This window comes from Dendrobates tinctorius, unplaced genomic scaffold, assembly GCF_039654945.1.
Source record: "Dendrobates tinctorius isolate UK_male_01 unplaced genomic scaffold, ASM3965494v1 ptg000107l, whole genome shotgun sequence".
Classification (NCBI taxonomy): domain Eukaryota; kingdom Metazoa; phylum Chordata; class Amphibia; order Anura; family Dendrobatidae; genus Dendrobates; species Dendrobates tinctorius.
This window is the reverse complement of record NW_027361775.1, coordinates 22,463,433-22,476,543: the sequence shown is the minus strand read 5'-3', so window position 1 is coordinate 22,476,543 and position 13,111 is coordinate 22,463,433. Positions and strand designations below refer to the sequence as shown.

Below are 13,111 nucleotides of genomic sequence, written 5' to 3'. Positions count from 1 at the left end.
AGGAATGAGACACACGGGGGGTCAGGATGGGGGATATTATTACCATAGGGGCTAATTAAGGGGTATTATTACTGCAGTGATGTATTTAATTTTTTGAGTATACTGTTTTAAATGGGGGGGGGTCAGTTACTGGCTGGAAGACGTGATGGCGATCTGTGCTGGGTGAAAGATGAAAAGCAAGGATAAAGGACTTTACCTAGAGACATCACTGGTGAGTTAGTGTCTTACCTATACACTGACATTATTCACTGTATACTATATACAGAGGTCCTGTGTATAATGTCACCAGTGATCACTGTGTTAACTGTACATTAAATACAGAGCTCCTGTGTATAATGTCATTGATCACTATATTACCTGTACACAGACACTGCATACTAAGTACAGATCTCCTGTGTATAATGCCACTTATCGTGAAAGTATTATGTTTTTTTATTAATGATCAGTATTGTAGTATTCAGTCACCATGTGGTGGTAATATGTGGTCTTGGCATGGTGCGGTGGTGTTTGTCCCTTGTATGTGCTATTATTTGGTCACTTTGTGGTGGTAATATGTGGTCTGTTAAATAAACAAGGAATATAACCGTAATATTTTTGTGTACATGTATTCCCTTAAAACACTTTATTTATAATAGAGATAATAAAAACACCTATTCCCGTGAAAAAACATGGATCAGAGCCCACAAAAATAAACAAAAAATAGACCATACAAAGCCCTACACAAGGACTACAATAACCTATCTGCACACCTTCCTGGCCGTGGAGGTTGGCACCCTAAAAGATGCGATTGTTTGGCGCCCCCACTCAACGTCGTCTGACCCTATCTCCCCTATCTCACCCTAGATAAAAAGGTGGGAAAACAATCTTAAATAGAAAAGGGGTGAAGGAAGGGAAATGCAGAAAAAAACTATTGGTAGGAAGATATTTCATATATTCAATCCACATCAAGGGCTCGCATATACAGTCTATTGAGCCTATTAATACTGAACAAAATATGCTACCCAATAAATATCACTTTACAAAAATATAATCAAAAAAAGTACTAAATATACATTGCCACAATTAGTGACAAGCATAACCCCATGCAGTAATAAATATACACCAGACAAACATATGGTGCTGATAGAAGATGACCCAATTTTGCACACAGTCCAGGGGACACAGAGTGCTTTTCAGCAGTCAAATTTTTACTGAACCGTTCACAGTCGTTACATTGGAGCATGTGGGATGGGGCACAACAGGTTACAGTCTTTCCCTCAGGTACCGGACATAACTTCAGCCCCAGCACTTGTTCCCGATAGCAGGAGAAGGGATGCTCTGTGTCCACTACCTTTAGGGATCCCTCTCCACCGAAAGCAGTGCACCCAGATTCCATCATCCTCCGCCTTTGTGGATCCGTGTCCATCTTCCCCTCCAGGTGCGATGTGCCAGATGGTTCCTTCACAAATCTCGAGGTCCAGAGCTTGACGAATGGATCAGCATGTAGACGTTGTATGGCAATCCACTGTCCTAAGTGACCACGGAGTCCTCCCGGTCCTCATTGGTGCTGCCGGCAACTTCCATTCCCAGGTATGCATTGCGCGAATGACCTCTGATGATGTAACGGTCACGCCGGGGGCTGACAGAGGGTAAGTATATCTCTAATTTTTATTTTAATTCCATTTTCACAGGAATATGGTACCTAGGGCATGGAGGAGAGTCTCCTCTACTCCAGACCTTGGGTACCATCTGCACATGAAGCGCTCACTTTATGTATGTGGTGGGCATAGCCACATGCGTAAAGTGAGCGTTTCAGTGCTATCCTATGGCTGCGGAATCGCCGCGATTCCGCAGAATTAATGGACATGCTGCGGGTTTTACCGCTATGCGATTCTGCAGCAGAAAAATCTGCAGCATTGGCACAGCAACTGCGGAATCCATAGGATTGCATGGGAATGTGTTTTGTTAGCGTTTTTTAAGCATTTCTGCAGCAGCAAAAACGCGGCGGAAACAGTTAAAAACGCAATATGGGCACACAGCCTTACTGTGAGGCTATGTGCCCACGTATGCAGAAGATTTCTGCATGAAAACCGGACTCCTTCCCAGAAAACGCACGTTTTTTTCCATGCGTTTTTCGCATGTTTTTTTCCACGCGTCCCCAGTCTCCTAGAAAATAGCTAAAAATGCAGACTTTTCCGCAAAACTAATGAGCCTGCTGCGTTTTTACCACGAAGTGTTTTCGCGGAAAAAAAACGCATGAATATTTTTTTTTGCCAGGTAAAAACGCTTAAACGCGAAAAAACCGCTTACGTGGGCACACAGCCTCGAGTGTGCAGGTTTTTCCTGCAGAAAAAAACAGCAAAAAAATCAACATGTGCCTGAAAACACTGCTGAAGTGTATTAAAAAAGATTGTACAAAACACACCGTAGTGTGTGAATAAAGCGGATCCAGGTGTAGAAACAAGACACGGATTTCTCCTCAGGTCAGACATTGCCAGGCGACACCCTGAGGGGAGATGCTGGACGCAGTTCTGCCGTGGGCAGCGGCGGCCTCTGACTGGACTCAGGGCGTTCAGGTGGGAAAGAGCTGAGGTACAGCACAGCCTCCATTATTCCCTGCCAAGTCCAGAGCCAGAGAGGGAGGAGGAAGGGAAGAGGAGGTGCCGGCACCCCGAGAGCAGGGAGCCATCCTGAGCTCCGCACACCGTCCAGCAGCTCACTGCTGAGGAAGCGCAGACCGCACCCTCCATACTTCCAAGCAGCCGCTCCTCTGCAGTGCTGGCACCGTCCCAGGGACCTTCTACTGAGGTGATGGAGAAGACCCCGTCTCAGGCTGGGCACTGACCCACTCTGGATTTCTGTCTGATTTTGGCAGGGGTGAGGGTGTTAGCTGGTTTGTCACCTCCTGCCATGAGATGGGGGTAGGCTAGCTGGCCCCTAGCAGTGAGGAGCTGCTTCTGGCTACATGTAGGTGGGATCTTCTGCAGACCACTTTTGGGTGAGAGACTCTGGGGAAGGAGTGGGCACATTACTTATTCCTGATTCATCCCTCATCTTATTTCTAACCAAAAAATGAAAATCCCAAAGTTGTCAGTAGGTGTCACCAGAAATGGCAGAATTTACTACGGAGTGTGGTGCCAGGCACAGGTGGCATTCGTCTTTTGGTTGTGACAACTGTACCCCCATGTACCCTACTTTGCTTTAATGTTGTCCAGTCTCTGGTATATGTTGGTATTTTGGTGCTGGAAACAATTGGCGCATTGTTTGGGTCAAGTGATGGGGTTAACCCAGGTGCGAGATTTACATTCGGGGGCCATAACGGGGTGTTGAGATTTTATTTGAATGTTTTCTCACTGTCTGGGATGTGTAATATTTAGAGAATGTGACTGTTTTCCAGGCGGAGGTTTTGGGTAGTCATTATCCTTTGCGATGATAATGCTGATTCTAACATGTCACCCTGTCAGTACCCGTCCAATAGATCTAATGCATATTTAATGTTACACATCTTTCTGGCCAGATCTTCTTTGCTGACTAGTAAAAATGTGGTATTATATTCCCACCCAAAAACAATGTAAAGACAGGTCACCGTGTAGAAATCCTATATATTTACCTGTTCTCGAGCAGCATGAGCTTTTGGGGGAAGGTGGGTCACTATAGTCATGGTCACCACTGCAGCCTCCTCCCAATTTTTCCACATTTCTTAATAGAATATCGTCTGGACAAAAAAAAAAAAAAAAGACAAATTACCAGTGAACACAGAAAATTGCCGCTCCCCTTAAATTTTGGGCTGTTTTCTACTTATATCTATAGTAGTTCTTATTTCCACCATGACAGATATGAAATTCGCTCCTAGTGGTCATTATGGCATCGAAACAAATTGTGGTGAAACCGAAAAGTATTCCGTGACCTAAGTTAAGGGGTTATCGTATTCAGGTATCTAGAAGGATTGGTGACCTCCCCGTCCCATGCAGAATCTGTAATCGTAGCCATACTAGTTGTCACCCAGCTTTCCAAGAAATATTTGACTATTAACTTGACAGAAGAGAACAATTGAAATATTATTGTTTACAGCTGATATCTTTACATCATGCTGCTTTATTCTTGTGATAGCCATTTATAATATTTTGTCTCGGTCTGGACTACATCTCCTTACTTCACATTTTATATAGTGTCACATTTACTTATTTTGTGTATACTTTGCATGTAATCCTCATTTTAAAATAAAAGCATCACCAAGAATATCTTCTGCTTTTTCTCAACTGTCAGGTCTCATGTGACAGATGTGAAAGAGAATTTGTTAGCAGGTTTTTGCCATGTAATCTGAAAGAAGCACAATGTAGAGGCAGAGAAGCCTGATTCCACTGATGTGTAATTTACTGGGATGCTTGCTGCATTTATGGTAAAATCCCTGTTTTATCTGCTGCAGATCTACCAGTTCTCTGATTTCTGAGCTCTGCATAACCCCGCCCACACTACTGATTGGCAGCTTTCTGTGTACATTGTGCATAAGCAGAAAGCTGCCACTCATCAGTGCGGGCCGGGTTATACAGAGCAGGAAAATTATATGGCACGAGGCGAATAATGATAATCTGCTGATAAAACACTGATTTTATTGAAACCTGCAACAAACAGCCCAGTAATTGACTACATCATGCTGTTCTCAGATTACATAGCATAACCCTGTTCACATTCCCTTTTATAACAAACATACTATATACATGCCTTGCCTACAATCCTCCATTGCTCTTCTGTACTGCTGGCTAGGCCCCTCTGCCCACAGTCCCCAGTCCTTCTCCAGCTTTGTCAGCATGTGGCTGCTGCAGTCATTCAGTGACCACACTGTTGATGTTATGGTCAATTTTCCAATCTTTGATTGGCTGCAGTGTTCACATGCAAACAAGAGGAGTTACATATTTACATAGCTTTAAAAAAGACCTCTGTCCATCAAGTTCAACCTTTTTCCACCAATTGTACATTTTATCACTAGCTTAGTTATAACCCACAATGTTAAGTTTATTGAGGAAATCATCAAACCCTTTTTTTTTTTTTTTTTTTAAATCTTCGTGTCTGCCATTACTACCTCTTGTCATAGGGCATTCCACAGTCTGACTGCTCTAACCATAAAGAACTCTTTCCTATTTAGCTGTCGGAATTGCCTTTCTTCCTCCCTTAATGAGTGCCTCTGTGTTGATGGGTGACCTGCCATGCAGTACAGAGCCGCAGCGGGGATTGGTAGATGTGTATGTGCTATTTAATAAAACACTATGAAAATCCATTCTACAGCTCTATCTTACCTGCACTTTTAGTTTACTAATACACTTTGATTACCCTCCAGCGTACTTTTGTCTAAATTGGCTACAGGTTACATGACAGCACTCTTTGGATCCTTGCCACTTCCGCTGACATAGTGTTCAAATTCCTCATATATCCCTGCGGCATTCAAATGCAACATTGGCAATGATGTCTATTGGGTCTGGTTCTTCTTTTCCCCAACTTTCTCAACACTCAGAATGGATTTTAGCATCTAAACCAGCAGATGTCAAAGTGAAAGAGGAGGGCTAGAGTTGCCATTTGACAAGCACTCCCGGCAATGTCGGGAATGTTTCTTTAATATGAGCCAGGATGGCACTGATCATAATGAGGGAATTGTTGTTTGAAAGTGGGCTCTGGATTTCACTACTGTCAAATTAGACAAATGTTTCAGATTAGTACAGTAGTATAATGCACGAGTCATGTCTCTGTTTTGGGTGCAGGCTGCACATTCGCTATAGTCTCGGGAGCTCTGGAAAGGTGGTCTGTACTTTGTCATCTATGTATATGTGTGGATTAAAGGTGTCCAGATAAATGATTAATCCACTGGTAAACTCAGCCAACTCCAGAACAGATCTGATGGAAACAGTATTCCTCATCACCGTGCAGCTAGGAAACCAGGGACACGTGGAAGCTGCAAACTGGAATAGCATATGGCCCTAGCCAAGCAGGGTGTTAGGTGCGACTCCTCTTACCAAAACTGTTCAACCAAAATATAATTTGCAATGCACATTGTATAACAAAGGTAACCTATGTTTGTATTTTCTAGTCTTACTAAGATTTGTCCTCTGAGGTAGCAGCTCCAGGCAAAGAATATAACTTTTACTCTCGGGAAAGAATATAATTTTTACAAGTGTATGTTGTTTATTATAGACCTCTTCTTTACAAGTATGACATTGAAGAGCTTGATGTATTATGTATGAATGTTACATATATTTGTGCTGCAATGAAACATTTTCTCTCAACAGCAGCAGGATGCCGGGTCTGTATGATACATCCTCCTGGGTGCAGCTCCCTCTTGAAGCTTCATGTGTAAATGCCTGCGCCAATGGGTTTAGCCTGGGGCTCAGTGCACAGTTGACCTACCTAAACACCTGTGGTGACGCAGTACAAGGTGGGATTATAATTGTGAACTGTGTTATAAAAATGTTCTTCATATTAAAGTATATCCCAATTCCCCAAAAATTGGGGCCGCTGGGTAAAATATAGAGAAAGCAGTGATTTGTAATTCTTTTACAGCCTTATTTAATTTGCAATAGAACACGTCAGAAGCTGAAAGTTAAAATTTTTTCCATTTTATTTGGTAAAGTACGGTAACTCATTTAGATATTGATGGCAGCAACACATCTGTAAAAAACAATGTTGGGACCTGGGTTATTAAAAGGCTGTAAAAGTAAGTGGTACTAATAAAACACAGGTGACTCTGTATAAAAAGAGCGTGTTAGAGAGTCTTATCAGAAGCAAAGCTGGTCTGTGAACAATTGACTAAAAATTATGGTACACTTTAAAGCGAATCTGTCAACTGTTTTGGCCACTATAAGATATGGCCACTGCCTTTCATGGCTTATCTACAGCATTCTATAAGGGTCCCGTCACACTAAACTATGCACCAGCGATCCCGACAATGATACAACCTTGTCAGGATCGCTGGTGCCTCGCTACATGATCGCTGGTGAGCTGTCAAACAGGCAGATTTCTCCAGCGATCAGCACCAGCGAGGACGCTGGTATCCAAGGTAAATATCGGGTAACTAAGCGAGAGCGTCGCTTAGTTACCCGCTGTGTACCTTGGATACCATTTCCCAGCGTGAGCACGCAGGTATCCAAGGGTAACTAAGGCCGATTTCACATTTGCGCTTCAGGGCGCAGCGACGGCCTGCGCACAGCCGCCGCTAAGCCCCGCCCCCTGCCGCGCCTCCGCTGGTAGCTCCGCCTATGGGCGCATGGCGCTGCATGCGTCCCCTATCTTTATCACTGAGGATGCAGGCCGTGCGCAGTATGCGATTGGCGGCGCCTGCGTCCTTTTGACGGTGCGCCGAGCGCAACCAAATTGCAACAGGTTGCGTTTGGCGCTGGTCGGCGCACCGTCAAAAGGACGCAGGCGCCGCAAAAACGCATACTGCGCACGGCCTGCGTCCTCATTGATAAAGATAGGGGACGCATGCAGCATCATGCGCCCGGAGGCGGAGCTACCGGCGGAGGCGGGGCTTAGCGGCGGCGTGAAACCGGCCTAAGCGAGCGTGTCACTTAGTTACCCGCAGTGTACCTTGGATACCAGCTCCCAGCACGAACACGCTGGTATCCAAGGTACACAGCAGGTAACTAAGCGACGTGCGCACTTAGTTACCCGATATTTACCTTGGATACCAGCTCCCAGTGTCTGCTTACAGCGCTGGGAGCTCGCTGATCGTTGCTCTCCTTCTTCCACACGCAGCGATGCGTGCTGGCCAGCGGGAGACCAAAGATCAAAAAATGGCCCAGGACATTCCTGCATGATCAGCGATACCCGGCGGGGGGGGGGGGCGGTCGCTGATGCATGCCACACACAGCAAGATCGCTGTTGCATCGCAAAATCAGCGATCTCGCTGTGTGTGACGGGGCCTTAATGCTGTAGATAAGCCTCCGATCTAACCTGAAAGATAAGAAAAACAAGTTTTATTATACTCTCCCGGGGCGGTCCGGTCTGATGTGCGTGTTGAGGGCAGACCAAAGTACTGCAGTGCGCAGGCGCTGGGAAAGGTCAGAGAGGCCCAGTGCCTGCGCACTGCAGTACTTTGCTCTCCCCTCAACAAGACAGATAAGTACGCCTGCACAGGAGCGCGATACCAGGGAGCGTTGAAGCAAGCAGGAGGGTGGCATCGCAAGAAGATGAGGTGTCGCACCCGGACCTGCGACCCCCATCGGACCGGACCGCCCCCCGGTGAGTATAATAAAACTTATTTTTCTTATCTTTCAGGTTGGACCGAGATTTGGAATATCCCACCATGTACAGTACATATCAGAAGATTAAGAGGTTTAGAAGAAATCCATGTGGACAAGGATAACGGTGTACGTTGAATTCTTGTGATCTATGGACCCTCAGGTGGCATTGCCTTTAAAAACAGGCATGATTTGGTCATGCAAATCACTGCATGGGCTCAGAAATACTTCCAGAAAGCATTATCTGTGAACACAGTTCGTAGTACAAGATAAAGCGCTATCATGCAAAGAAGCAATATATCAAGACAATCCAGAATCGGTGCCATCTTTTCTGGGTCACAGCTTATTTAAAATGAACGGAGGGAAAAAATGTCAAACTGTTTTGTGATCAGATGAACTAAAACTTTGAAATTCCTTATGGAAGCCAGAAGCGCTGTGACCTGCAGTCTAAATAGGAGAGGGACCATCCAACTTATCTGCGCACAGTCCGTAAGCCTGCATCTCTAATGGCATGGGGTTGCATTAGTCCCTATGGCATAAGCAGCTTGCACAACTTGAAAGACGCTATCAATGCTGAGCATTATGTAAGGGTTTTAGAATAATATATGATCCCATGCAGACAACATCTAGTTCAGGGAAGACCTTGCATGTTTCAGCAAGACAATGCTAAATCACGGACTGCATCCATCACAACATCATGGCTTTGCACACCCTGTTATCTTCCCAGACATTTATAGATTGTTGTAAAAAGAAGAGGGGTAGCCACAGAGGGGTAGATGCAGCCCTGTCCCAACTTTTTTCAAATGTGTTGCTGCCCTCAATTTCTAAATGTGTGTTGTTTTTTTAATAAAATTAAATAATGTCTTGCTTTCAACTTCTGATTTGTGCTCTGTTGTGGATAAAATATGGCTATAAGAAATGTCCAAATTTATGGCAATCAAGTTTTCCTTACATTTTACACAGCGTCCTAACTTTTTGTTTTTATTTGGAATTGTGGTTGTGTTAGGCTACGTTCACATGTCCAGTAATGAGATAGAATGGATTATGCAGCAATCCGCTGAGAAAAAAGTTCTGCAGTAACAACTTTTTTGTCCGCCTGAAAAAAACTGATTTAAACATTGAAGTCTATGGAAAACCAATATGTTAAATAGCCATCCGTTTTTTCCCATTTGAAAAGGATCCGTTTTTTGCTTACTGGATCAGTATCAAATGAATAGTTACTTAAAGGTTCGCATGTCCATTAGTTCATGTTACTTATTTTTGTACCTCCAGTAAGCAAAGAAACTACCATAATCATTTTCAAATGGGAGAACAACAAATGATTAATTAACAGATCTGTTTTCCATACACTTCAATATTAAAAAAAAAAAAACATGAATCAAGTCTAAGTCAGTTTCTCTCAGGTGACTAAAAGTTTGCATAAATTTTATGTCAATGGATTGTTCCTGGTTGCATTCTAACGGATGATTACTGGACATGTGAACTTAGGCTTATTCTGTTATTTTCTGTTTATACAGTGTTATGTGAAGCATTCATCAATTACAAGGCTCCCACGAGAGACTGTATGAAGTGTCCAGAAATGTAGTAGGGGTGCCTGACTTTTTGGGTTTCTTTCTCTTGGTGTCTGTGGAACTTCAATATTCTGTTCACAGCTGGTCTATTTGTTTAATCTGGCTTGCAAATAAAGGTGGCCATGCATGTTTCAGGAATGTTGGTCAAACACACTTATTTTGAAGGGACTATCCAACCATCTAATATGAATAGAGGTGTCTCGGATCTCCACTGATGGCAGAATTTTATTGAGGAGGAGAGGAAGATGATTTATTACAGAAGATAAACCACCACCAAAGCTTAGGCTGGCCATAGGAATAGCTGTTGGTTGAAGGCTTGTTTGGCGAACATCTGTTCCTCCCAGGGCAGGCGTTGGCGGCAGGCAGCTGCCCAGGCCCCCGCTTCCCTAGGGGCCCCCAGCTAGCGGCACATCACATAGCCGCTAGGGGCCTGTGAGGCAGGGGTGCCCGCTTGCCACCAGCTCCGACTCCCCCCGCCGCCGTATTGAACTATGCCGGCATCATAGATGCCAGTACAGTTCAAAGCAATGATGGAGGAGAGAGCGTCAGCTGATGCTCCCTCTCCCATCATTCCCCGCTCTGCCTCTGACACTGCGGGTACGTGATGACGTCATCACGCACTCAACGTGTGCCGGCAGTGCAGCCACTGAGACAGGAGCCGGGAGCAGCGCGGGCACGAGGAGAGGTGAGGAGTGTTTTTTTTTTTTTAATGTAACAGTGAGTACTGGACTATGGGGCCATTCTCGGGGGGTGTTATATGCTATGTGGTGCTGTGCTATATACCATGTGGGGCTGTGCTATATACCATGTGGGGCTGTGGTGTATACCATGGGGGGTACATTATACATTATATTCTATGGGAGATGCTGTGTTATATAATATGGGGGCTACATTATATTCTATGGGGATGTGGGCTGTATTCTATTCGGGGCTACATTGTATTCTATAGGGGGCTGTATTATACTCTATGGGGGGTGATTGCATCATACTATATGAGGAAGCTACATTGTATTCTATGGGTGGGGCTGCAAAATATTATATGGGGGCTAGATTATATTGTATGGGAGCTACATTATATTCTATTGGGGCTGCATTATACTATATGAGGAGGGCTACATTGTATTCTATGGAGGGGCTACATTATACTATATAAGGGGCTGCATTATATTCTATGGGGGGCTGCATTATACTATATGTGGGGGGCTGCATTATATTCTATGATGGGTTACATTATAGTCTGTGGGGTGGCTGCATTATATTCTATGGGGGGTTACATTCTACTCTGGGGTGGCTGTATTATGCTCTATGGGGTGGCTGCATTATACTGTATCGAGGACTATGGGGAATACATTATACTATATGAAGATTGCATTATATTATGGGAAGTGAATTGTACTACATGGATGACTGGCGGTGTATTATACTATATGGAGGACTGAGCAGTGTATTTTGATATATGGAGGACTATGAGGAGTGTATTATATTATATGGAGGACTGAGTACTGTATTATACTATATGGAGGACTGAGTGTATTTTAATATATGGAGGGCTATGGGGAGTGTATTATACTATATGGAGGACTATCGGGAGCGTATTATACTATATAGAGGACTATGGGGAGTGTATTATACTATATGGAGGACTATGGGGCACATTGTATTATATGGAGGACTATAGAGAGTATATTATACTATGGGAGTGTTTTTTACTATATGGAGGACTATGGGGTACATTATATTATATGGAGGACTATAGAGACTGTATTATACTATATGGAGGACTATGGGGAGTGCTTTTTACTATATGGAGGACTATGGGGAGTGTTTTTTTACTATATGGAGGACTATGGGGCACATTATATTATATGGAGGACTATGGGGTGTAAACTGTAGATGTGCTGTTGATAACATGATACTGTATGGTGATCTGTTAGTGATCCATTAGTGATTGTTCTGTCCCCATCAATCTTTTTCAGACGGTGGAAAGAGGCCGGGAAACAAGTGTTGAACGACTTCAATTTTGTCGATCACACTCATTTAGCGGCCTGAACTCAGCACATGTAAATACAATCGAAATGCTTCTGTGTGATGTGCAATATGTTAGCATTTGGGGCCCCATTTTAAACTTTGCCTAGGGCCCTACTTTGCCTAAAACCGGCCCTGGTTCCTCCTGACCATTGTACGCTCACCTCCTTGGCTTAGCTGAGCCTGTATGGATTCTCAATAGTAAGCCTCTGCCAAACACATCTGCTGGCAGATTATATCTCACTTAAAAAAAATAAAAAAACAAAGGAGTTGACATATCGAAGTCTAACATGCCTGACCAAGTTATTTCTTGACATTTGCTTTCAGAGGAAAGTCAGGACACCCCCTTACTTATTGGTTGATCATCCAGATCATCTAAAATCAGTAGGTTTGTCAATGTGTATGGCCACCTTTATGCCTCTTACTATTGAGAACACATGAATGCTGAACTGACAGTGCATGTGTTTGGGGGATAGGATGAGGAGTAGCTGTTTGCTGAGCAAGCACTTGGCTGACAGCTATCTCTGGTGTTTTACCACATATTGTTTACCATCATCTTTTATTCTTTTATTTGTTTTCCTCTCAAAATGTTTTGACTCCTGATTTGGGAGTAAATTAGCAACGTGAAAATAATGTGATCTCAGATTAAAACAGTTGCCTCTACTATACTTGTCAAAAGAGCTGATCGTGTATACACCCATGTATGCCTGGGAGTATATGTAGCAATCATCTTCCTACTCCATTTTAAGTATAGTTTATTCTTATTGAACATGCTAAGTAAATTTTTAAGATCATGAAGTATGAGGCTATAGTCCTAAAAACATACTCCATTAAAATAAATGAAGCAATATTCGTCCTAATTCTGCTCCCATAAAGGTCTGGCATTCTGTATCTTTCAGGGGAAAAAATGACCAACCAGAAAGAAGTTTGTTTCACGTGACTGTGGAAGTTTCAAAGTTCATTAAAGTCATTGCAATATTCTGACTAAAATCTGTTGTCCAAGCAACCTTTATTACGCTTCTTGTATAAGAGGTGGATCATTATCGGAATAAGCAGAATCTGGCCTTGTTATTGGAAACCTATTGCCAGAGACTTTTGGAAAACAGTCTCCTGCTTTCCTATGAAAGGTTTAATTCCACCATAATATTGCAAACTGTGAAGAAATCCTAAATGCCTCCACTCTCATTAGTTATCTCCCCTGACTCCCCCACAGATCTCATTGAAACTATAGCGGAGCTGAATGTTCCTGTGTTCTCTTTGGGAGAACCATTGCCAGACTCTTCTGGCAAAAGATTTAAATCAACTTTC

The 13,111-nt window shown here is 43.5% G+C and overlaps 1 protein-coding gene across 4 annotated transcripts in view; it reads left to right on the top strand.

Annotated features, from left to right (window-relative positions):
- The first annotated feature begins 2,477 nt into the window (after nt 1–2,477).
- VWA5B2 (von Willebrand factor A domain containing 5B2) overlaps nt 2,478–13,111 on the top strand; it is a 60,874-nt gene continuing 50,240 nt past the window's right edge. For 2 of the 4 annotated variants that reach the window (XM_073589248.1, XM_073589245.1), the window contains exons 1-2: nt 2,630–2,787; nt 6,258–6,403. In XM_073589248.1, coding sequence (XP_073445349.1) covers nt 6,265–6,403 — 139 coding nt within the window. In that variant the 5' untranslated portion in view covers nt 2,630–2,787; nt 6,258–6,264. Of the gene's footprint in view, nt 2,556–2,629; nt 2,788–6,257; nt 6,404–13,111 lie in introns of those variants that run through there. The other 2 variants (XM_073589246.1, XM_073589247.1) reach the window with 2 other exon arrangements.